This window comes from Octopus bimaculoides, chromosome 18 (assembly GCF_046866305.1).
Source record: "Octopus bimaculoides isolate indiv1 chromosome 18, ASM4686630v1, whole genome shotgun sequence".
In the NCBI taxonomy this organism is placed as follows: Eukaryota; Metazoa; Mollusca; class Cephalopoda; order Octopoda; family Octopodidae; genus Octopus; species Octopus bimaculoides.
Genome location: NC_142945.1, coordinates 50,600,507 through 50,628,474, shown reverse-complemented (window position 1 = coordinate 50,628,474; position 27,968 = coordinate 50,600,507). Strand labels below are relative to the sequence as shown.

Here is a 27,968-nt window from a genome sequence, read left to right as displayed (position 1 = left end):
AAATATATCACTACGCGACAAAAGGATAAATATGCTTAATATTTACTATTATTTGAGGCACATGTGTTACATCATACATATATACTTATTTAAGATGTCACTATCTGCAGCTGACTTCTTGGTGAGCACAATTAATAAGTAATACAAGAGCAACGCTATGAAGAAATTCGCCTTTTTTATGTTGCTTCTAGTTGTTGGTAAGTAGATTTATTAAGTATTCTATTACAAAGTGTATTAACATCTAAAACACCGATAGTTATATTAATGAGCACATAAGTCTCGGCAACATTGAAATTGTAGAAGTATAACAGGCCCCTGTTTATTCATATTTTTCTTTTTAATTCCGTACATATCAATTCAGGAACTTATCGTTCACTCACTTACTATATATATATATATATATATATATATATATATATATATATATATATATATATATATATATATATATATATATATATATATTTGTATATACGCACTTCAACAGAAAGGAACACGAGTAAATAAACAGAGCAGTCGATCAATATATATATATATATATATATATATATATATATATATATATATATATATATATATATATATATATATATATATATATATATACATATGTATGTATGTATATATATATATATATATATATATATATATATATATATATATATATATATATATATATATATATATATATATATATATATATATATATGGTTTAAATACACGTATGCGTGGCTCGTGGTCGGAAACGACGTTTGTGTGGAAATTGGGTTCACGGGGTGGTCATTAAGCTCTGCAGAAATTTTGGAAGCTGTACGTTTGTGATCCTTCCTAAAACTTCGCGTTAGAGTCCGACGTCCGTATCTAAAATTTCGGGTTTGCTTCCGAAGTTTTGTTTCGACAAGTAGGTGTTTTTCCTCTTTCTGGAAGGCTGTCATTACTTTCGAGACTCTACTTCTTGATACATAAGACATATCGGCTGTTTTCGTTACGCTCGCGCCTGCCATTCGAAAACCAACAGTTTAACCTCTTTGAAATTCCGATAGATCTGTCATCTTAATCAATTTTAATTACCTTTTTCTGATATCAGAAAACAAAGAGCAAATTTAACAAAATATATTAAGCAACACTAACAATGAATCAAAAAACAAAAATAAACAAGCCTGAGACCGTTTTATGGATATTTCAAAACATTATGATGCTATGATGCCAGGTGTTTCCGTTATTTTGTACAACCTCTGTATATATATATATATATATATATATATATATATATATATATATATATATATATATATATATATATATATATATATATATATATATATATATATATATGCGTGTGTGTGTGCGTGTCTCTGTGTGTATTAAACTGATAGCCTCGCAGAAGCACACACCTATTGCAGCGGTGCTTCAGTTGTCTGAGACCAGTAAAAATCTCGAAAGTTTGTGTCTCCAGCCGTGCCCTTCGTTATGACCTCAAACCCAGGAAATTTTCACCACTCCTTAATACAGTCATTTATTTCAGCCTGCTTTCCTGTTATAATTTCTGCACAGTATATATTTCTACACAACCAGACAGACAGACACACACACGCGTGCAAACACACACACACGCGCGCAAACACACACACACACACACACACACACACACACACACACACACACATAACGATATATAAATGTATCACTATCGTTTCTACACGTTGCGAGACGTCGCATTGCCAAGCCTTCCATTAAACCAAAAGCGAGCATCTACCACGCAAGCACGCTATTTGATGTCAAAAATTAACAAAGCTGTGTGTCGGCCTCTTTTTTTTCTCGCTCAATCAACTCTTATAGTTTGGATAGCTCTAACAAGGGGCACGAATGACATAGTGCGTCCTAAATATAATAGCGTTGTTGCGTTGATTCTCGTTAATCCGTCGCATTGTACTTTCAGTTTCCTCGCATTGTAGCATTAGTTACACTGACTTTTCAGCTTCTTTTGCTCAGTCTGTGCGAAGACTTCATTTTATATTTGTTTGTCATTTTTAGATACGTCAGCACATTAAGATTCTTACTCTTAGATGACGAATGATATAATATATTTCCTATAAACAGTTTCAGTTGCAGTCTGAATTTGTTTGTTGTGAAGATATTTTTCATTCTTATAAATGTTCTTTTAACTTTTGAAAAGTTTGTAGATAGATTTTGTCTTAATACGTTTTTTTCTCCTAAACACAAGTTCCTTTTTGTTATACGTTTTCAATCTTCTCTGCTTCTTCCTTATAATTTCGTCTTATAATTTCTCTTTTCTTTTATTACTAACAAATATCTTTATAGTTTTAGAATTGATATTTTGCCTTTCATTGTCTATTTTCTCTTCTATAGCAAGTTATCGTGCCTGTCAATAAACATGTCTCAAAAGCGCACTAGTTTTCCCTTATGTTCATGCCATTAACATTGTTTTGGTGTGGCTCCCTGAGTATATGAAGCACATTTCATTTACATTACTTGTATATACGTTGCGTCTGACAAATTCTCGTTTATTTTGATGTCTACATTTTGGATTCAATACAACCCACAAACAATTGTGTTACCCTTTTTTTTAAATAGGATTTTGTATGGAGGTGATAGGCTTTCCATGACGTATAGTGTCAAATGATGTAGTGATCTGTCATTTTCTCTGAAGCCACCAAAAGTAAAAACAACCGCAGATGACTGATAAAAAATCAAATTAATGTCAGAACTCTAAATACAATGAACAAGTGATCCCAAAGGATGAATTCTTTCAAAATATATGCAAGACATTGAAGGGTAATAGTTGAAAGAAAAATATGCTGAAATCGAAAATCTCACCGCTAACAACGACAGGAAAACGTATAAAGATAATATCGAAGGTGGGATTCAACAATAGGAATGGGGAAACGGTGTTTCGAAGGTACAAAAGTCGAAAATTAATTGTAGAAATGAGTAAGATGAACTTAGATTCCACCACAGCAATTTTAAAAAAGAAAACTTACATATTCTGCCTTATCCTTTTAGAAAAAAAGCGGATTCCGTGAGAAATTGATGGGTTCTATGCAATGTTGCATGCGGGATGGGGGATTCAAAGGCAGCAAAAAGGTCCAAGAAAACGATGAGCATTCTGGAGGCCCTACCACGAGCATATTTCCTTCCTTTGCAAAACATACTGAAGGAAATAAATGAAATATTTTTACATACCCAGAGAAACGCACAGGCAAACTGAGATTACGCAAACATAACACAAATATATACGCATCGAAATTCGTAGTCCACCTCATGTGTGTATGTTGTCAGAGTAGTACGGCAGTGACTAAACGGTCCCGAAGTAAAGTCATTAAACATTTTATCAGTGGCCAGCATATGTTTAGCTAAATTTATATAGAGAGAGATTTATAATAGTATAAAATCAATATAACAATCAAGCATAATCGAAATCAACTATATCACAAGCGTCTACTTCAACAGCTTCTCCAGAAATATATACAGAAATATTATCACATAGCCTCAGTGTTTACAATATAATCTTGCAGCTTTCTTTTTGTGTATAGTAGTTACAGACATGAATTATATGCCGTAATATCTTTTCTCACTATGGATGTGGAAATGTTCAATTTAATATAAAATAATATTTTTATTTCAATTGTTAGGTGGAGAAACCAAAAACATGACCATTTGGAAAACTTGCAGGACTAAAGCAAAACAAAATTGCTCTTCGGAACTTACACCTTATCTGAAAAAGGAAAAGGACTGCGGGTATTTATCCTATAAGATCTAAGCTAAATATCACTTGCTATTAACTTAAGCCATAGCCTTCAGACGACCTCGGAAACTCTTACAACTTTTCTGGTTGTCGTCCTTGTTTAAGTTGATGAATGTTGCCATAATCCATGCCTTCGGTTCATCCTTGGTGTTAGAAGTTTGTTGGTCTCTCGTTCAACTGCATGCTTCAAACAATAATCACGGGGTTTACAGTCTGGGAAGGTTGGTGGTCGCAGAAATTATTTGACAGCCATGACTGGGTTCCCTTGCTTCTGTTGCATCGTGCAAAATCCTGTTGCCAGACATAAGATTTTCCAGCAGCTGCTCTCTTGCAGAACCTTATCCACGCATTTGATGTAGGACTCCGTGTTGAGTCTGAGGCTGTGATGGAAAATCAATGCAGGTACAGCTTCGCCATCACCAGTGATCGCACAAAACTCCATGATGATGGCTGGATGTTTGATTTTTATCGTACGTGTGCTCAAATTGCACTTTCCTCAGATTGATACCCAAACACTCTGAAATGTTCCTACTGGAGCTTCCGATGCGAATGCCAAGCAGTAACAACATGTCTTTCCCAAATTTCTGGCAGAGTGAATTGCGACATGGCGTCGTTTTTCTCACAGAAGATGCCTAACTGAACCTACTATATTGTGTAGTCAATAAAATCAAAGACAAACACAGCGTATGCGTGGAAATAGAAAATATAATATGAGAACAATTTGCACATCGTGTCTTGCATATATATATATATATATATATATATATATATATATTCGCAACGAAATAAGGAAGACGTAAATCGAAATGATGGTGAAATCGTTTCGAGGAAGATGCACACAACAGCTGACGTCATAGCCATTCAAATTTTGTCCTCCAAGAGTATCCCACCCCTTTGATTTCCTATTTTTGAAGTCATTCCTTCCATCCATTGTAATACTTCAATTTCCATTGGGACTTTCCGAATACGTGTTAGCATGTACCTGGCTGTTATCCATCATGTCACACAATCGTATCCAAATTCCAAATTTTGCTTTCGTATTCAAATGCAAAATAGTTCATCCATTTACTATAGAGATCATGTATGTAAATTTTCATGTCGTGGTATTGTTATGTCTCAAGATACTGCTATGTAGCACCTTCGGACGATCTCTAGTCAACCGCTACTCGACTGCTACTCAACAGCTATTCAACACCCCTGCCACAGCCAGACTACCTCTATTTATATGACTTGGGGGCCTCTACTTCTTCGCCTGGGCGCGTCGACACAACAGGTATATCACATATGATGATGTTAACCTACGCTGATAAAATATCTCTTAATCGAAATCTTTTTAAGTGATAAATTTCTTAAGGGTACAGTACAACAGATGATACGTTAATATATATATTTTCTTTCAAATATCTTTTTTCTTTATTATGATATTTTATCGCTTTACAAACAATAGTTTAATATATCTGGAATTGAATTGACTATAATCTTTTATTTTCTATATAGAGATTGAATGTTCGTTTTGTAAATGTTCTTCCCAAATTGTCTTCCGTTTTTCCAGAAGTTACAAACATTTCCTGCACTGTGCTGCGGGTGTAGCTGACAAGGAATGTTACGAATTATTTAGAGTGTCTCACCCCTGCCACGTAAGTTACGTTTCACGCTTTGATGTTGCCTTAGTTTAAATCTCACTCTTCAAATAAAAGCTTCTTTCGGAAAGATATGTTGTTGTCTGATATCTATTAAGCCTCAACCAAATGCCTTCGGGCACGCGAAACAGAACATAATGATCAGTTGCGGAATAGATTTAAACTGATATTGCACTCTATTCTTAATATAGCCCTAAGACATAATGTATTATTTTTGCTTTGCATCTATGCCATTGTTGTGGTAGAAATAAAAGGTTAACTTTGATACGGAGAACGATTACCACCGACAGGCGTGGTTGTGAATACAAATATCATAAACAGACATATATTTTTATACATTACACGTATCTTATGAACACTAGGAGCAAAGAAAGCAGATTTTCCATAAGCATGTTACACTGTCAAATATATATAGTCATAAGAATTCAAAAATATTTTCAATTACGAGTTTTCATTAAATTATTTGTGAGCGTATTATGACGCAGATGTTACAAATATGCTACATGGATCACAAATTGCCTCAATGTTGTTAAAGGGTGTCCCACATTTATGTGGTGTATACATTATGTACAAAGACTCCGCCGTAAGCTGTTTATCATTTTTATTTCATTGTGAAGTAAACGCTTCAATACAAAACTATGTTTTACTGGTTTTATTAAATATAACTCAGCGACTGCCTCTCGTTGAAATTTAGTTTCAATATCAACAGACGTTTGAAAGATGATACTCCCTTTTCGAAATATCTCGCTAGCGTTATGTTTCGCATCGCTTTTTGGCGTATCTGTAAGTTAGAATTAACAGCCTGTGGTATTTTAATACAATCATATTTCATCAACTACAACAATTAATGTGCACAGCTGACAGCAAATTTAGTTCTTCTCCTCAATTATCACTGATCACATATAAATATAATAATAATAATAATAATAATAATAATAATAATAATAATAATAATAATAATAATAATAATAACAACAACCGTTAATGATCATTGTAACGTGAAATTAATATCAACCTAATTAATACATATATATTTGCAAAGATTAATTAAATACACTTTTTTGGCACTCATATTGACGAACTTTCGTTTTCTTTTCAGTCTAGTAGACAAGAGAAGGTAGGTGATTTCATTTTAAGAACTGTGGGGGCAATAATTACATTATCCTTGATTCTACTTCAATTCTACAGCACGATTCACAAATTAAAAATTTATTGCAACCGTGATTACAATACTATTTCTCAATCCACACTCAATCTTCAGCGTATCCATTAGACATTCTACAGTAATGACACCAGTGTCTAATAACTTTGTCAATAATTAAAGTACTAGAATTATATAATTGTAATATATCCATTGCAAGTTAATGATTTTTATGATAGGACTGCGAAAATAAATAGAATACATAACAATTTCTATATCACTGCGATAAACACATATTAACTATGATAATGCGTTTATCAAGATACAAACGAGGTGAAATACGTATTAAAATTATATTACCTTGCAAAGTAATGACTGGTGCTATATAATCTTAGTATGAATTTATCGATAATTTTGGATCGTTCATATATATTCAATAGCTATACGTAGCCAAAATTGCTATATTTCTATGAGAGGAATAGCACAGTCTCAAACTTCGCCTACACCATAATTTCCACTCTCGTTCCTTTTTATCTATGTCACGGCAACTGGTCAGTGACGATATGGGTTTCATTCTGGTGGGGTTTTTCTAGGAGTTTATGCTCTTCGCCTATTTCTTCAAAGCATCAACAGTTAAAAAAAAACACCTCCATATACTGTGTCCCATGGAATCCTTTGATAAATTAAAAATATGTACACATTAACATACTTCCATAATTCACATGACAGTACTTACAATATTTATGTCTAACATGCATTCCTATTCTTTTTACAGGTGACTGTTCACTCATCAGTAGTTCTTTCTGCACTTGCGGTTACCTTATTAATACTTAACAAGGTACAAGTTTGAAATAATATTTTGATTGCACTATTCACTGAGTCGTTTCGATGATTGAATCTTGTAATTTTGAAATGTATCAATACTTGGAATGAATAAACACCTGAAATATATAATTATATATTTGTTTTACGAGTTCCTATAATTTTAATGTTCACTATTATTTAGTGCTTCAATGTTAATCAGAATTAAAGACAACGCTAGTTTTGTATAAAATCCATTACATTGTTCTTAATTTCAAATATAGTTCGTAGACTTAAATAATAGAAAATAAAATTATATGTGAAATTATATGTGAGGTTATAAAATTGATATTTTATTACCTACAAGGGGCTAACGAAGAGGAGACAACATAATCCGATTTTGGGGTCAGATGAGCAAATGATTATACAAAATAAAATGACATTAAAAGTTTTACGAAAAATAGGAAAATATAATAAAATTGAATGGTAGGACAGACCGGAAGACATTACGGATGGGGTGGGCGGTGGGTTTAATTCGGACCCCACGAGCCTCGCCTCGCCACTGATACCTGAGATACATCCTGTATCGCTTTCATGAGGTTCCATCTACACGCAACATCCGTGTTACATTCTTCCATCGATTTTCAAACATGTTCGCAGTCAGACATGTTCTCTCTAGCCCTATTTTAATTTTAAGGTGAAAGGTGAAGTAATTCACCAAGTCAGAGCCAGAGATGAAAGTGCCTGACTTTAACACTTTCAGCTTCGTTCTCCAAATTATCTTTCTCACAATTGCTACTACAATGCGAAAATAATTCTTACCTTCTTTCGAAAGGAAATCGGTCGGGTCAATTTTTACTATAGACTAAGTCGATAGTTATACTCTTCGTGCAGTTGACAATAGTTGTTCAGCATAAACCCACACGTCTGACACATCCAAACATTGAACAATGGCGTGCAGGAAGATTTTCCTATCGCGTCCTCATCTTGGTCAGGTCTAAGGGCCACAGCCACGATGCCTTGTGAGCTTGTCCCGAACAGGTAAGGGTCCTCTGTAACACTGCCATGCCAGAGACTTCCGAAATTACTGCCCAGCTGATTATCGTCGAGACCTAGGATTATCCCTAAGTTATCGTCACATTCCGCCTCTACAAGCCCTCTATAAAAGAATGCGGTGGAGGTTCCACCGGAGGCATTGTCCAAGCGATGCAATAGCGGGAGAGCTTTCCGACACTCCGTAAACCATGTACCCAACTTCGATCCTCGATAGAACCAGGATTCCCGTTGAATGAAACTAGTGAACTTGGGAAACATCCGTTTCGCCAGCGGAGACCACGCCCGTTCACCATTCAGGTAGAGCCACAGATGCCTCAACCTCACGCATCAACAACCAAGGCATCCCTAGTCCACCCTTTAACGGTTGTTGGCAGCAAATAGAAGTCTCACAATCGGTTTCGAGCCGTTCCACAAAAAGTGGAAGAGCTGTCTTTCCAGCTTAATCGACCACGAATCAGGGCAAGGAGCGACAGTTTGGTGGTAGGTTATGACCGATGCGATGAACACATTGGCTACCTCCGCCCTCCCTTTCAGGGATAGCCAACGCCAAGAACAGGTCTTGACTATGTGGGTCACCCTGCTCGATACCTTTGACCAGTTCTTCTCTATTTAGAGGTCTGGTCTAAACCAAACTCCTAGCAACGTAATCGGGCACTCCGTCCAATATCCCAAGACACTGTCAGGAGGCATCGACTTGCCTCTCCAGGTACCGAGCTGCAAGCCGACTGACTTATCACAATTAATTGTTTCTCATCCCACCGTATCTTAAACCTTAATGGCCTTGGCTACCCTCTGTAGGTGATCCATTCGGTTATGATGATGGTGATGTTATCCGCGTCAGCTGAAACCGATTTTCCACAACCTAGCTGTCTGAGGATGCCGCTCAATTTTCGCAGTAATGGCTCAAGAGGCATCACGTACAAGAGGAGGGAGAGCGGACACGCTTGACGAACCGAGTGTTTGATGTTGAACGGACTCGATAAGAAGCCGTTCACCCGAAACTACCGAGCCAAGACCCAGGACGAACTGCGCCAGAACAGACACCAGGTAGCGATGGTCAACCCTATCAAATGCCTTAGATTGGTATAAACTGACCAGTGACCCACCCTTACGAGAATCACTTTAAGCCCCTCTAAATTGTACAGTATAAGATGGAGATTATCCTGGATGGTTCTCCTGGGAACGGCACATATCTGTGCCTCCCCGATCAAACCATCCACGCGAGATTTTTCGATAACACTTTGGCCAAAATCTCCAACTCTGCGGTTAGTATGATGATGGGCCGAAAATTATCAATGGATTCCCCCTTGTCCGGGTCTTTTCTGAGAAGCCTCACCACTCCTCGGCGCACAGATCTGGGAAGAAAACCGTTCTGCTGCCGGCTCGCTTAGACATTCGGCAGCAGGTTCCCGAACAAGTCTGGCATACTCTTATATATATATATATATATATATATATATATATATACATGTACACATGTACACACAGACAGACAGACAGACAGACACACATGTATATATATGCATTGATATATATCAATACATCGGCGGTGTACACTCTATATTCCTGACGACGGGATGACTCTAGCCTGGCAAGAGTATTAGTGCTACAGAGATACATTTAATAAAATATGTTTCACGGTTATGTTTATTCCTCTCTTTCCATAAACACTTATTCAATTCGTAAGCCTCGGTTGTGATACATCATACATTGTGAGTCTTAAATACGATCGCATAGACGCGTCAATTCCCATTAATGACCAGAATGGCACAAGAAAAATGAATATGTACATAAATTCTTCAAATGTCAAATATAGAATATTCAATGTCAAATATTTCTATATGAACAAACATTAAGAGCAATTAGCGTATACCTATATCAAGAGCAAAACATGTTACATCATGCATATTTATTTAAGAAACCTCTGTCTGCAGATAACTTCAATCTGATGATTCCTACCTGAGGCAACGGCATAATGAAATCTTCTCTATTTATTTTTCTAATTCTTCTTAGTAAGTATATATGTTAAGTATTCCTTTAGAATTGGTATTGAGATCTTAGATGGCGATGATTATATCAATCAGGGCATCTATGTTTCTAGCATTTAAATTGTACAATTCTCACGAAACAACTACATTTATTCATATTTTCTTTCATCTTCTTTCATATTTTTCTAACTATTATTAAGCTTTCTGTCTCTCTCTCTCTCTCTCTCTCTCTCTCTCTCTCTCTCTCTCTCTCTCTCTCTCTCTCTTTCTATCTATCTATCTTCCTTCTTTCCTCTTTTCTTTTTCTCGCTCCCCCCTTTCTCACATTTCTTGGATTTCTCTTTCTGTGATCACCTTCCTTTCATCTTCGTTTATTTCCCTTGTACCTTTCTCTATATCCCTTTGATTACCTCTCTTTCTCTTTTTCCCCCTAATTCTTCAATCCCTCTGCCCCCTACGTCTCGCCTTTTCTTACACGTGACAGGTGTCGAAGCATCTCTTATATTCCTATCTCAAGAGTTCCTTCTTTTATTTCTTGTTCCATTTTATGCTCTTGCTCCATTATTATACACAACGAACAAACACACACTCACACACACACATGCGCGCACACACTCATACGTGCGTCCACAGTGACACACACACATACACACATATATAAATTAAGAAATGGAGTTAAACGATGGTGTTATTCAAATGTTCATACTTCCGAAATGTAAAACAATGTAATCATCTCGTAAAAAAAAGAGAAACAAAGCACACGAATAAACCATTTTAACCGAACGGGATAAGCCATTGTAACCGCTTAAATGATGAGGCTGATGCTTGCAAATTATTTTCTAAAAAATAAATTTATACAAACGAGGAAACTACCTTTTGTAAATGGAGTCATTAACAGATGAATTGAAAAAGTAAGACAACACCTTGAGGATGAATGTTTCGAGAAAAATCTCAAAATCCACCATGTGCAATCGCCTAAGAAGGCTCAAGATGACGTGACAATTCTAGCTACAGATAAACAAATCATACACAATGCCCTCTTGAGATTAGATGAAATAGTGAGGCGGTCAGGGATGCGGTTTAAGCAAAAAAAAGTCGCGTAGTCTGACATTTTAAAGGGAGTGCAGAAAGAATTTAAGTTTCGAATAGCTATAGAAAGCATTCCAACAGTCAAAGAAGAACCCTTCAAGAGCTTGGGACCAGTATACGCTGGAACATTGTCAGATAGAAGTCGCGGAATGGAAATTATGAAACAAGCCGAGGGTGGATTATCAGCGATTGATAACTCGAAGTTACCAGGTAACTATATAAATTGGTGCTTGCAGTTTGGCTTTTACCCGCGAATTTCGTGGCCACTTTTAATATACGAGGGAGCCTTGTCACGAGTTCCGATCATTGAATAAAAATGTAATGTGTTCATTAGAAAATGGCAAGGCCTACCTCGGATGTTGAACAGTTCAGCTTTTTATCGATAAAGACGTTCTTTGCAGTTATCATTAGCGTGAATAGTCGAAATATATAAACTGGGGAAGATACGGACGGTGATGCTGCTTACAGAATCGAAGGACATGGAAATCAGGTTTAACCGACCAGAGGTGAATCAGCCAGGAAGTGGAAAGCAGAAGTAGAGACTGATGACATCTTGTCTTCTCTTATACACAGAGATATGGTGGGTACAACGCAAAACCATCGTAAAAGACTTGGTTTTTGGCCCAGGTCAGTTCAGACCGTTTGCGATTATGATGAAGTGAGTAAGGATTAAACATGATTTTATTAACAGAGATAAAAGTAATGACTTTCTGTCTTATCATTCCTGACGAACACCAAATACAATCTAAAAATGAGCTATTTCGGTTGCTTCTTAAACACGCAAATACACACACACACACAAACAAACACACGCACAAGCACAAACATAAATTCACACGCACACAGACATATGTAGTTAACCCATGAGGAAAGGTTAAAGATATATTATCAAATTTCAATTGATCCTAAATTATGCAAAAAAGCAAATCTTGTATTACATAAATGTTATTCTGTGAATGCTTTTCAAAACAGCACCTATTACTGCATAACATTCTAAAATCGCTCATATCTTATTAAAAATATATTCCCAACTTAAAAGACAAAAATTCCAAATATTTACATGACACATGATATGCAAACATTATAGCTATAACTTTCTGAAAATATATAGTTGTAACTTTGAAAGAGAAACCACAATAAAGTAAATCCCGGTTGATATTTGAACTGAAATATTGAATAACTATAATAGTGACATGGGTTGGATGTCCTTAACAGAGTTTCATTGATAAAGTAGACTGTTTCGTTATTATAATATTAAGAATGTACGGCTGGATGAAGCCGTTGGTGATATCTGAACGAGCATGAAACATGTTATCTTTTATTTTCGAGAAATCGAAAATAATCCGAGTCAAGCATTTGACCGGCATCTACTTCAGCAGATTCTTGCTTGATTTATACCGAAATTTTATGACGCAACCTCAGTTTTTACAATATAAAATATGGGCTACTTGATGAGTATAATGGTTAAACACATGAATTAAATCTTTCAAATAGTTTCATGTGGTTATGGAAATGTTCAATTTGATAGACAAAAATGATTTTATTTATACATTAAAGATGGAGCAACCTCGGCCAATTGGGAGAGTTGCGAGACGGTAGCACAAAAAAATTTGCGAGACCCAATTAAAATTGCATATGGAAGAAAACGACTGCGGGTGTGTATTATACAAAAACTACGATAATTATTATATATAACAAGAGCAAAAACATATCAACACAATTACCCCAAGAAGCATATGTACATATGCAGCACAGAATTTTGTCACTGAACAGGTCGCGGTCTCAAAGCGACGAAAATATTTTGACAAATTAAATTTTAATGTTGAAGTGAATCTAACGGATTTTGTGTGTTATTTTAAATGGCTTATAAACACCTTCCACGCTGCAATTATATATATATATATATATATATATATATATATATATATATATATATATATATATATATATATATATATATATATATATATATATTTGATTTACACACAAATTCATAGTTGATTATGTAATTGTCGACTTGAGATTCAGAAACGACAATGTAATGAATGTTTCCTCGGCTTGATGAGAAGCTTGATCAGAACCCATCGTTGACTAATTATTACATCAGAGGATCTGCTAACTAGGCAACATATGTATCCTAAATTTTACTTGTTCCACTCCTTTGACAAGGATTTATGTACGCACTCATATTTGCTAAACACGAGCTATAATATTTAACTTATCGAAATTCCTCGTAACTTCGATATTGGAAAAAGTGTATTACCTTCGACAGAAGTATATTCTTAGTGTCTGTGAACGTACACATTCCATATTTTGCTTTGCATTCCTGCCACTGATTGCCTAAAGCGTACTAACCTCCTGCATATTTGTGTGCGAGTGTGGGATATGCAAATAGCAACGAAAGATGAGCAGAGATATTGTTGTCTTACTAACGATTGCGAATTCCAGGTACATTAAATTGGATTTACATAAATCTGTGTGTTCCTTCGTGTTTTAAATGACGCCCTCTGATATGTTTGGTACTTCCAGGAGCTACAAACCCTTATTGTAATGTTTGACACCTAGAATCGACCCGGATTGTTATCAAATATTTAAAGACTATCACTCGTGTAATGTAAGTTATTTGTAACTCCTATTGTATTTGTATTTGATACTACTTAAATTAAATTTTGATCTCCTTCACAGCAAAGCTTTCTTTCGGAAAAGAACACCGTTATATTGTATCTAAAACCTGACATGACAGTGGAAAAGTCATTGGATACGACAAGCACAGCCTATACTTAGGGAATATAGCAGTCGCACGCTTTAACAATATACTGATATAAACGTGCGTCAATCTAGCACTAATACCAACCATACGGTTTCTGCATGAATATTGTTGTTATGGTAAACTATAAGGTGAACTTTGATACACAGAACGATTACTAACCGACAGAGGTTGTTGTGTATAAAAATATCGTAGACATATAAATGCAGGAGTGGATGTGTGGTAAGACGCTTGCTTCCAAACCACATGGTTCCGGGTGAAGTGTTCTATTATAGCATAGGCTTAGGCCGACCAAAGCCTTGTGAGTGGGTTTCGTATATGGAACCTGAGAGAATCCCGCCGATTAAATACATACACACACACACACACACACACACACACACGTATATATATACCTGTACATGTATATATTTGTTTGTCTGTCTTTGTCGACACACCAACGCGTGATAACCGATGTTGGCGTGTTTACGTCCCTATAACATAGAGGTTCGGTAAAAGTGGCCGAGAGAATAAGTACTAAGCGTACGTAGAAGATGTTCGATTTATCCTGCTGAAATGCAATGCTCCAGCATGGCCGCATTCTAACGACTGAAACAAGTAAAAGACTAAAAGAGTGAAAGAATTATTAGACACATTCTACCCTAATTATAATGACTATGAGCGAAGAAGGCGGATTTTCAATAAACATGTTACGCCGTCAAATACACATAGTGATAACTATTCAAAAATATTTTCAATTCTCGTTTTTCTTTGAATACTTTCGTAGCAAATTAAGTTACAGAAGTTACTAAAATGATTGAAAGTTGTTCGAGTGTGACCTAGGGTTTATTTGGTGTATACCTTAAATACAACCACTATGCTTTAAGATAACTTTTTATAATTCTCATGTTATTGTGGGGAAGTGTCTCAATCCAAACATATATTTTATTTGATTTACTAAATGTAACTCAACAGAAGCCACTCGCGGAAGTTTAATTCCAATATCAGTTGAAAAATACTATAATATTTAATGAGCGTTGAAAATATAATATACTATAATATAATATAATATAATATAATATAATATAATAATGATGGCTGCAAAATAATATAATACTTCGTTTTGGCAATATTTAGATTATCAGTATTTCAAAATAATGGTCTGCAAATCGGTAAAATAATATTAACAGCCTGTGATATTTTGATTCCATCACATTTAATCAAATGGAATTATTACTGCTTAAACGTAACAACGAAGATTAGTCATTTACCATTAATCACACAAACATATAATGATGGTATATTATATAACGATCTTTGTAAGTTTGAACCCATGTCGTCCTAATTGAGATATATATGTGAAAATAAATTAAATTCACTGTTGTGGCACATTCATATTCATAACACTTTTTGTTTTCAGACCGTTGGCAGTCGACACGAGGTAAGTGAGTTCATGTTATTAATGGTATTATCATTTATTGTATTATCATTCAATTATAGTATTATTATTCGACTTCCAGACTACTCTTGTATTTACATTATTTACATTATTTACATTTGACGGATATTTGTCCTCATCTTGTTTGTTGTTAACACAACGTTTCGGCTGATATACCCTCCAGCCTTCGTATATCAGCCGAAACGTTGTGTTAACAAGATGAGGACAAATATCCGTCAAATGTAAATAATGTAAATAATGTAAATAATTCCTCATCTCTTAAATATAGAACTGTACTCTTGTATTTACATATAAAATAAGTTATTACAATCATAATTAAAATGCTATGCTTCAATGCACACTATCATGCAGATACGTTTCATATCCTTTCAGTAATAAAAATCGCGGTCTAACAGCTTTGACATTAATGAAGTTATTAATATAATTTAATTGTGATATATCCATTTATAATTGATGTACTATAATGACAGTCCTACAAAAATAAATGGAATACGATGAGGAATTCTGTATCACTGTGATATACATATATTAACTATGTTAATGCGGCTATCAAGATACAATCGAGGTGAACTACATATCAAAATAATTTTACCTTGTAAAGAAACAGATTGTGCTACATAAGGTTAACAGAAGCGGGTCTCTATGTCATTAAATTTGACCCCATCTTTCCAAGAGATAAGTAGCAAAGACTCACCCTTTACATACACAATAACTCTCAGTCTCTCTCTCTCTCTCTCTCTCTCTCTCTCTCTCTCTCTCTCTCTCTCTCTCTCTCTCTCTCTCTCTCTTCTCTCTCTCTCCCTCTCTCTCTCCCTCTCCCCCTCCCCCCCTCTCTCTCTCTGTTTTCCTCTAAATCTAAATCAGTGAACACTGGCCAGTGACGCCATTCGGTATCTTTCTGGTGGACGTTTTTATTAGTTTATGTTATTCGTTCATTTCTTCAAAACAATAATAATAATAATAATAATAATAACAACAACAATAATAATAATAATAATAATAATAATAATAATAATAATAATAATAATAATAATAATAATAATAATAATTCGTGATGATATTCCGTGTAACACAACAATTTTAATAACTAGAAATATATACTTATTTGTATACTTCCGTCATTCTCATGACACTACTTTCAATATTTATGTCTAACATGTATCCCTATTCGTTTTACAGGTGGCTATGTACACACCAGTAATTCTTTCTGCACTTGTTATTACCTCATTAATATAGATGCATGGTTGCAACGATAACTTGCATGCATTATTAACTAACTCTTTTCGATGATTCGGTGTTGCATCTTTGCAATGCATCAATGCTTGGAATAATTACACACCTGAAATGTAAACGTGTAAATTTGTTTTGCATATTTCCTATAATTTTAATTTTCAATATGAAATAGTCATTACAATTGAAAATAAAGATTTTAATATTAATTTTGATATGTTTTGCTATATCAACTTTAAATATGCATGTAATTATTTAACTTTTTATCTCAATTATTCCTCTAATTTACTAGACATTTACAATTTCGTCTCAATTCATGTTTAATATCTGAAAATCCCTAAATAAAATCCATAAATGCTTATCAGATATCCCCTAAATTATTTGATGCATTAAAAACAATGGGAATTTAAATACGAACATACTAAAATGCAATTCACGGCAATAGATTCGATTTATAAGTAACAGTGATGTGGCGCACTTAAAAATTGAAACGCGAATAGCGCTAAAATTCTACAACTTCTATTTTGCTTCAATTCTATTTAATGGCAGCAAGAATATTTACATTATAATATACAGAACACGCCGACAAGAAAAAATTTATGCTGGTAAAATTTTACACCGGCAATACATCAAATTTCAACATAGGCATCAATAGACCAGCTGAAGATTGATTTGTCCAGGTCAATAAAACCTTCGTAACTTTAGTGTAATGGCTTCTACAATCAAATCTCTGCCACTTTTGTTCACTTAATATATATGTATGGGAAAATTATGGAACATGCGCTTAGTTTCGGTAAGATTTCAACCTATATATATAATTTACTATTAAAATTTTAGATTAGTATTTTGTATGCTATATGTCTCACAGCATGGTTTTGGACGGGTTCTTCATTGACTGAATTGTGGAATGGTGGTTCGTCTCTAAATTAGTTATATACATATATTATATATTACGTAATTCGGTCTCATATTATCATACTTAATTTTACCTCTAAGGTTGGAATAATACTTTATTCCCTAATATTATATATATATATATACTAACATGCATCATGTTACTATTTCGCTGGTTGCTTTTGTGATATGAGTAAATGTAGTATGTCATTGACGAGATGAAAAGAAGACTAAACATAATGAAAATAAGACACAATTAATAGGGAATCTTATCGTGAGAAAAAAATTACAACAGCCCTACATATAGGCATGTGTGTGCGTGCGTGTGTGTGTGTATATATAGTCTTAGATTCAGTCCAAGTCTGTTGCTAATGCTGGAACATTTTGAAAGGAGACGATTACCACAAAATAATAAACTTGCACAAATTAAGGGCGGATTTCTGCGTTTCAAAAAAACATTGCACGAATTATATCCGCTCTAAATACTAAAAAAAAAACTAAATGGTTTCTTTAATAATATGAGTAAGGAAAATACAAATGATTTACATAATGTCCAAAATTACGAAGCTCCAAAGGATAGCAAGAAAAACAGAAGAAACTAAGGAAGGGAAGTAACCCTTAATGTTTTCTCACTAAGGTGGAAAAAGGTAAACTTGCAATCTACAAAAAGTAGAATAAATAAATGAGATAATAATAATAATGATAGGAGATGGACAAGAAACAATAAATCATACTATCTCTGGCTGCCCAGTCCTGGCTAAGAAGGAATATATTCACAGACACGACAGAGCTGGGACCTATATACACTGGAAGCTATGCCAACACTATGGAATAACAACAGAAAAAAGATGGTATAAACACACGCCAGAAAAGGTCACAGAAAACGAGAAAGCAACCATACTCTGGGATATGCCAATACACACAGATAGAGAAATTAAGGCAAATAGACCAGATATAGTCGGCAATGATCATGAAGAAAAAAAATGCTTTCTAATTGATGTATCAATACCAGCAGATGACAACGTTTCTCTAAAAGAAATGGAAAACCTTCAAAATACAAATATCTCGAAATAGAGATAACTCGAATGTGGAATCTAAAAACAGAAACAATTCCTATCATAGTAGGTGCCTTAGGTATAATAAAAAAATATTCAGACAAATACATAACAAAAACACCAGGACTTACAAATATATATAACATACAGAAAATTGCACTACTGGGTACTGCACACATTCTACGCAAAACACTTTCAATACAGTAAACATAAGAGCACCACAGCAAACCACAGCACATACCCAAGGCGCACAGAGCTGCGCTCGGTAGTGAAGTGAAAGCACGTTATAAAAATAAAACTACTGAACAATAATAATAATAATAATAATAATAATAATAATAATAATAATAATCATAAGAGAACAGCGCCAAGCTTGACAGCAGCTGGACGTGTTCCTCGCTGCTCTTACCATTCAGTAACTGAAAGACATACAAACGCTAATATTACCAAGCAGGACAACGGGGGGAAAATAACTCTCAAAGAGTGGAATATCTACGGTTTTCAAAGACACAAACTTTAATATCCACAACTACTATGAATACTCATCCTTTCCACTCTCTCCCAGAGTATCTGAAAAAGTAAACATTCTTTTTTTTTATTATTATTCTAAAAACATTATAGTTTTCTCTGTGTGGACATACAATAGACCATCTTTGGTGAATCTTAAAACTTTCTGAGAAAATTTGAGTCTTCTTGTCTTTTCTTCCTTTCTATTCAAAATTGTAATCATCCTTTTTATTGCAAAAACACAACTGTTTCTCTAACTGAACGTACAAATGAACATCTCTAGAAAAGTCAACTTTAATTTCTACAATATTACCATTATTTTCTCCCTGACTATCCGAGATATGTAAAATGCCTTTTATCGCAATAACAGAAATGCAGTGGAAAAAAATAATAATGATAATAACAATAGATTCTCTCTGATCGAATACAACTTCTCTATTCACAAATAATACAGACCAGAGTAAGTCGGCCCTTCCTCAATTTTTCTTAGATCAAGGTCACTGTTGTTAGTTTTCGCTGCTAGTAGTCTAATCAAAGATTTCATCAGATGAAGAGTTATTAGGTACCGTAATACCGATCGCAGCTATCAAGTAGGACATTATAGATAGGATTGCTTGTGTATATAGGTAAGTTTCATTCTCAGCTTATTGGTGGGTTATTTGATTACAAATTTGGAAATACAGAGACATTTAAAGTCACCATGGTGAGATAAAATATGTATATAATATGTATATAATCCCATATATATGTATATATATGATGTAACACATGTTTTGGTCTTAATATAGGTATATGCCAATTGCTCTTCATGTTCGTTCATAGAGATAAATTTGACATTGAATATTTCATATGTGACTTTAGAAGAATTTATGTACATACTCATTTTTTCTTTTGCTATCGTGAATTGATGAGTCAGCGCCATTGAATTTAAGACACTCCACTTTTCGGGGGATCGGACTACCCAGACCTAACAAAAGCATTAGTCATACGGAGATACAATCAACCAGAAACGTCTGGCTGTCGCCCCCTTTCCATAAACACATGCTCAAATGGTAAGCCTGCGTAGTGACACGTCGCACATTGTATGTCTTAAATTCAATGGCGCTGACTCATCAATTCACGATAGCAACCACGATAGCAAAAGAAAAAATGAGTATGTACATAAATTCTTCTAAAGTCACATATGAAATATTCAATGTCAAATTTATCTCTATGAACGAACATGAAGAGCAATTGGCATATACCTATATTAAGACCAAAACATGTGTTACATCATACGTATTTCTTTAAGAAACCGCTATTTGTAGACGACTTCAGTTTGATCAAACCTGAGGAAGCCTACCTTAGGCAACGGCATGATGAAATATACTTTATTTATTTTTCTATGTCTTTTAAGTAAGTATATATATGTTAAGTATTCCATTCCCATGTGTATTAGTATCTAAAATGGCGATGATTATAACAATCAAGACGTCTATCGTTCTAGCCTTTACAATGTCGATTTCCCATAATACATTTATATTTATTCATAATTTCTAAATATTATTTATCATCCTCTCTTTCTATATGTCTGTCTCGCTGTCTCTCTCTCTCTCTCTCTCTCTCTCTCTCTCTCTCTCTCTCTCTATCTATCTCTCTCTCTCTCTCTCTCTCTCTCAATATATATATATATATATATATATATATATATATATATATATATATATTATACATTTGTGTTGCAATATTCCTGATATGAAACCGTTTGCTGCCTCAGATATTGCACTATTTCAGGAAATATAACAATACACACACACGCACACACGGACCCACACACATTACAGATATATAATTTTACATCTCACCCTTTCTTCATATGCTGGAATCGTAAATAAAATATTTTTCTTGCATTTTACTGAGTGGAAACAATGCATTCATTTCTGTTATATTGTATTGTATTCCCGTTATAATAGATTTCGAGACCGTGAAGCTTCCCCATCACTCAAGGTGTGTATTATAAACTTCATGATACACCAATCAAAAATAACAGCAAACTCTCACGATCGTCTAATTGAATGGACCAAGTACATAGGGTAATGTAAAGGCGATTCTAAAAGAAGTTACTCAAATCACCTATGTATCGTCCTGCGCATCCACAAAAGAGTTACAGCTATGCTGGATAGTCACGTATTCAGTTAGAAAACCAACTTTGCACCATATGCAACGAAGTGGGGAATCGTGTAAAAATCTAAGACATATATTAAAGGACCTAAGAAACGCAAAGCCTGCTGAATAGAATAATCCCATATTTTTTTCTTTTATCCAAGAATTCGAACAGGCTGCTTAATTGCAGATCTTAAATTTTTAGCAAGTACTGACTTATGAAAGTTTTTCTTTTGCAGAACTAGAGAGGCCAATCGCTCACCACTGATTTGCGCCATAACGGATCTTAACATATTTTCTCTCATTTTAATTGATACTTCTTCAACCAAGAAGAACGGGGATGTCCGTATTCTTGCTTTCGTTTCTTTCTCGTTCAATTTTTTGCATTTACCGTATTTTACTCTATCGTATTTTACTCCTCAATTTTTCCACTTTTATAAGATATCTTTGTTGCCACGTACCAAGAAAAGTATCTCATAAGCCTTTTTCGTATCCATTATTCTGGTTTGACATGCTGAAAATATAATCGCTTTAGATATCATTTAGGTATGGTAATATCACGCATCATTGCGTCACAGCTCATATACCTCCTGAATTAGGTAAATCCAGGTCTATTTTCATGGCTACATTTTGAAATGAATATAACACAAAATGATTAAGATATCCTTTTATTCTAAGCGGAATATTACTAAGTAGTTTATGAGCTCTCTATTACGTACGGTGACAGATGAGTTAGTGACTTAATTAGCATGTTCTTTGAAGCATCCAAAAGTAAGTCTGGTGGCAAAGGATTGAAAATAATCATCTAATTAATGTGGGAAATCTAAACACAGAGAACCGTGATCTTAGGAATTATAATCACAACAAGCATTCTTTCAAAGTACATGCAGACTGTTTGAGTGATATTCACTTGAAAGAGAATCTGTTGAAATTGAGAATCTCGGCAGAAACATCGACAGTAGAATGTAAATTTATTTCCGAGAAATGACAGAGTGATACAATAATTAAATAAATATTTGAAGTCCAAATGTAATATTAGACGATTATTTTATTGACAAACCCACAGATCTTTTCAACAGAATCTATAACGCTGTTTCGAACACTGAAGATAACCAATATATATATATACTCTTACGAAAAATAAGATTAAACTATAATGCCAAAGTATACTGTGACTTCACGGCCATTAATGTTATGCCGCAAGCTGTTATAATGTATCTTTAAGAGAAGATAGCAAATTAAATGCAGAAGTGAGTATGGATCAAACTGAGTTTTGCTAAAAGGAAGGACATTCTGTTTTATAATCGTAGAAGAAAGTAAATGCAGCAACAAAATTATTTATTTTGCTTGTTTCTTAAACGCACACCTACTCACACACACAGGCTAATATCCCTCACGTACAAACACACATACACACAAAGACCCCCCCCCATACACATGCGCACACGTACGTAGGTAACCCATGGACTAATGGTCATTGTATAATAATTTCAGGTTATCCGTTAATTCGATCAAATATCAGTTAATTCTAAATTATGCATAATGAATATTTTGAATCACCGAAGTGCCACTCTGAGATTACTTTTCAAAACAGCACCAATTACGGCATAATATTGCCTCAATAACACAAATCGTATTAAGCAAATATTTACATCCAAAATTACCAAGATTTGAAATGTTTATATGACATATGACATGCGAAATTTATATCTATAAATTCTGACTTTGCAATTGTTTCGTATGAAAGACAAACAACGATAAAGAAAATGCCGGTTGACATTTGAAGCGAAATTCTGAATAACTATAACAGTGGCATTGGGCTGGATGCCATTAAGAGTACGTCATTGATATAGTGGACTGTTTAGTTACTATAATAGTAAAAACGAGCGCCTGGATCGAGCCGTTGTCGATCTTCTACAGGATATTTGAAAGATCATGAAATATGTAATTTCTGTTTACGAGAAATCAAAAATGTCTTCCAAAATAATCCGAGTCAGATATTCCCTATCATCTACTTCAGCAGCTTCTCGCTTGATATATAGGCAATTCTATGATGCAACCCCGTCAGTTTCCACAATATAATATTTCGTCTTTCTTGATGTATATAATGGTTAAAGGTATGTATGAAATGTTTCTACGATTATGGAAATGTTTAGTTTAATAGACATAACAAAAGGGATTTTATTTTTGCATTACAGATGAAGTGATCTCTGCCAGTTGGAAAGATTGCATGCTAGCAGCATTACAAATTTGCGACACCCAATTGAGAAAACATGTGGAAAGGCAGGACTGCGAGTGTGTATTATACAAAGACTACAATAATTATTATACATAATAAGCGCAAATATCTATGAATACACGCTCTCATATACACGCTCTCACATACACACGCAAGCACACAGTTTTGGGATCACTACTACTTTATTATCTCCCCTTCTTCCTAGCTGCCCTATGTGACCCGTCTGTTCAGCATTCGACATGATAGATCGCTAGCCACTATACATTTTCGTCGGTTACTCACCCGTCTTCGTTTTTGTTTTTTTTATTCTCACTATATATATGTGTGTGTGTGTGTGTGTGTGTGTATTATATATATATATATATATATTTATATATATATATATATATATATATATATATATATATATATATGCATAAACACATTTTAGGCAGTTAAATCTCATAGCCAGGCATATATTGACTATTATTCTCGCATCTATAAGGCACTTGACAGCCCTGGGGTCCATAACTACTCGAGAACTGGAGGGAGAAATACGTTGCTTTTAGGTTGTTTTGTAAACAAAATCATTTCTACCTGCTGCAGACTGCCTGGTGTTATTCCCCTTACATCCTGACCAGCTACGTATGGCCCGAAGAAGTGGAGGGAACTGCAAGCGTATTTAAACAGGCGTTCCTTGAATGTTTTCCTCGATACCTCTTATAGACACGTCTTACGTCGCCGACTTGTTATTCGATAAATATTGTGGAAATATTTTTCCAAATGATTTTGTCGCTACTAATTTTTCAATACGCGGAATCTCTGTATCTTACCTGCGGACTCTACTCTCTCTGTCCCTCTGTCTCCGTCTCTCTCTCACATACAATTAAATGAATAAATAAATGTATATATATATATATATATATATATATATATATATATATATATATATATATATATATATATATATGTAGGAAAATGAAAAAAAGCCAGAATGCTGAACTGGAAGCATATTTTAATAAAGATTTCTTCTAACCGGTTTTCATTGCGAAAAAGCAAATTATCAAGAAGGAGAATGAAAATGTTTTTTTACAAGGAAGTACAAAATGAAGAAAATAATATATAAAACAATAATATATAAAAGAATAAGTATACCCATACATTATATTGTCTTTGAGCTTTTATAGTTCAATAGTAGTTCATGTATAAACTGGTAGGAAAAATAAGGATGCATGAGAGTTGGGAGTTTTGTTAGGTTTTAAAAAAGGGTTAAAAGTTTGTGTTAAGCAGGAAATGTGGTGTCAAAACAGGAAGTGTGTGTAAGGGGAGACAAGTGTTTTTAGTTGGAGTTATGAACTCTTTTTCAACAGGAAGTTTGTGTCTGTTCATAGAGAAATAAAGTCACTGAGGGGTGTGTGTGTTAAGAAATGGTTGGAATTTCTCTATGAAAAGATTCTCCTTGTTGATTCTTTCTTGTGTGGAGATTATGTATTTACGTTGATAGAAAGGGAATATAATGAATTTGGGGTTTTTGTTTCTGGCGCAAGAGTCTATGTGGCCACTGAGTGGAATTTGACAATGAAAACCGGTTAGAAGAAATCTTTATTAAAATATGCTTCCAGTTCAGAATTCTGGCTTTTTTTCATTTTCCTATTATTTCTCCACGTGCGGTTAACACAACCCCACTATTTACTGACTTATATATATGTATATATATATATATATATATATATATATATATATATATATATATATATATATATATATATATATATATGCATGTCTCTGTATGTGTGCGTGCGTGTTTGTGTTTGTATGTTTGTGTTTGTGAGAGCATGTGTGTGTATGTATGTGTGTGTGGCGGGGAGAATAGTAAAGGAAGATGAGTAGAAATATACTCGTATTAAGATTTGTGAATTTTGGATACATCGAATTGAATTTACACAAATCGATTAGTTTCTACGTAAAATTTGAAAGTTCATTTTTAAATATATTTGGTTTTTCCAGGTACTACAAACAGTTATTCTTATGTCTGACACCTAGAATCGACCCGGATTGTTACGAAATATTTAAAGAGAAACACTCGTGCCTCGTAAGCTATTTGTAATTCCTATTGCATTTGTCTTTGTCACTGTATTAAATTAAATTTGATCTCTATCAGAGAATAGCTTTCCTCCGAAAGCACTGTTATTTTGTATCTAAAAGTGAGTGTGGAATATCATTGCACATGGCAAACACAGCGTTTACTTGGGGAATATAACAGTCACATTCTTTAAATTTGTTATGATATAGTACTAATATCTACTATATGGTCTGACCATGTATACTCCTGTTATGGCAAACTATGAGGTTAACATTGATATAGAGAACAATTATAACCGACAAAGTTGTTTGTAAATATAGATATCTTAAATAAACATACATTTTGACACATTCTACATAGAAGATAAACACTAGGAGCAAGGCAAGCAGATTTTCGATGAACATGCTACGCCGTCAAATATATATAGTCATAACAATCCAAAAATATTTTCAATGCCCATTTTTCATTGAATTCTTTCGGAGTACATTTTGCGTCCTATGTTCATGCGGTCTATAACTTAAGAACAACCACAATGGAGTAAAGTAACTTCACATAATTCTCATTTTACTGGGAGGACGCGCCTGGATAAACAAATATTTATGATAGGTTTTACTTAATATAATTTGACGACAGTCATTGGCTGAAGTTTAGTTTCATTATCGGATGAAAAATAAAATAATAGTTATTCACGGTTGAAAATATGAAAGAATATAATATAATATACTTCGTTTTGGCAATATTCGGATTATCAGTGTATTTCGATATTCTGGTCAGCACATCGGTAAAATAAATTTCCCAGCTTGTGATACTTTGATTACATCACATTTAATCAACTACAATTACTAATGCACACAGGTAACTTTAAAGATTAGTTCTGTTCAGTTATCACTGACCACCAAAAATATAACGATCTTTGTGAGATGGAATCCATATTACCTAACATATATTTGTGAAGATAAAATAAATTCGCTGTTTTGGCACTTTCCTGATATAATTATTGTTCTTCGTTTTTTTTTGTTTTGTTTTTTAGACCGCTGGCAGTCGACATGAGGTAAGCAATTTTATGCTATGAGCTGTATAGCAATTATTGTATTATCGTTGATTCCACATCCAATCTGCTTCAGTATTTACATATAATAAAACTTATTACAACCATAATTACAATAACATGTATAAAAATACACACTGTACTACAGATTCATTACATATTCTTCAGTAATGATACCACGGCCTAAAAACTTTGACAATAATGAGAGTATAAATTGTAATATATCCATATGTAATTGATGGGATATTATGATAGCTCTGCAAAAATAATTAGAATATGATGAAGAATTCAGTATCTCTGTGACATACATGTTTCAACTATTCTAATGCGTTTATCAAGATACAGAAAGAGTACAATACTTATTAAAATAATTTTACCCTGCAAAGAAACTGGTGGTGCTATATAAGGTTAGCACAAACGGCTCTCCTTAAAGAGATTGCATTTATGAAAACTTTTGGAAAGTCCCGTAATAGCGGTACGCAGCCAAAACTGTTACGCAACATAGTTCCTATCTCTTCGTGAGCCGAATAGCTAAGATTGCACCTTCACCTACATTATAATTCTCTCTTTGTTTTCCTCTAAATGTAAAGCAGTGAAAACTCGTCGTGGACGGCATCAGTATCTTAGTGGTCGTCTTGCATATTTGTTTCAGTTCACTGCCTGTTTTCAATAAACCAAAATAATCCGCATTCTTATGTTCTGTAAGAAAAAGAAAAACTTTTAATAAATAGAAATATATTCACATTGACACACATCTGTAATTCACATTGACACACATCTGTAATTCACATGACACTACTTTCAATATTTATGTCTAATATATATTCCTATTCATTTTGCAGGTGGCTATTCTCTCACCAGCAATACTTTCTGCACTTCTGGCTTCATTATTTACATAGATGCATGAATGCAATGATAATTTAAATGTGTTAAATAAATCTTTTCAATGATTCGGTCTTGAACATTTGAAATGTATCAGTACTAGGAATAATTAAACATCTGAAATGTAAACATATATATTTGATTTGAATATTTCCCATAAATTTCATATTCGATATGAAATAGTGATTACAAATGAAAATAAAGATTTTAATATCAATCTGAA

At 34.0% G+C, this 27,968-nt stretch overlaps 1 protein-coding gene and 3 long non-coding RNA genes across 4 annotated transcripts; 3 read left to right on the top strand and 1 right to left on the bottom strand.

Moving 5' to 3' along the window:
* Positions 1–66: 66 nt before the first annotated feature.
* On the top strand, positions 67–7,506 carry LOC128249944 (uncharacterized). Its single transcript, XM_052974585.1, has 5 exons — positions 67–197; positions 3,654–3,759; positions 5,319–5,403; positions 6,506–6,523; positions 7,323–7,506. Exons 1-5 carry the CDS (start codon positions 158–160, stop codon positions 7,395–7,397), a joined length of 324 nt encoding a protein of 107 aa, XP_052830545.1. The 5' UTR covers positions 67–157; the 3' UTR covers positions 7,398–7,506.
* Positions 6,037–20,510, bottom strand: LOC128249952 (uncharacterized). The gene is made up of 3 exons (XR_008266098.2): positions 19,829–20,510; positions 7,284–7,488; positions 6,037–6,187 (listed from the first exon to the last, which is right to left on the bottom strand). It is a non-coding gene; the product is annotated as an uncharacterized LOC128249952 (long non-coding RNA).
* Positions 10,102–17,035, top strand: LOC128249951 (uncharacterized). Its single transcript, XR_008266096.1, has 4 exons — positions 10,102–10,416; positions 14,011–14,095; positions 15,648–15,668; positions 16,866–17,035. It is a non-coding gene; the product is annotated as an uncharacterized LOC128249951 (long non-coding RNA).
* LOC149132090 (uncharacterized) lies at positions 20,287–27,968 on the top strand. Its single transcript, XR_016245095.1, has 5 exons — positions 20,287–20,767; positions 23,713–23,809; positions 25,740–25,824; positions 26,846–26,866; positions 27,706–27,968. It is a non-coding gene; the product is annotated as an uncharacterized LOC149132090 (long non-coding RNA).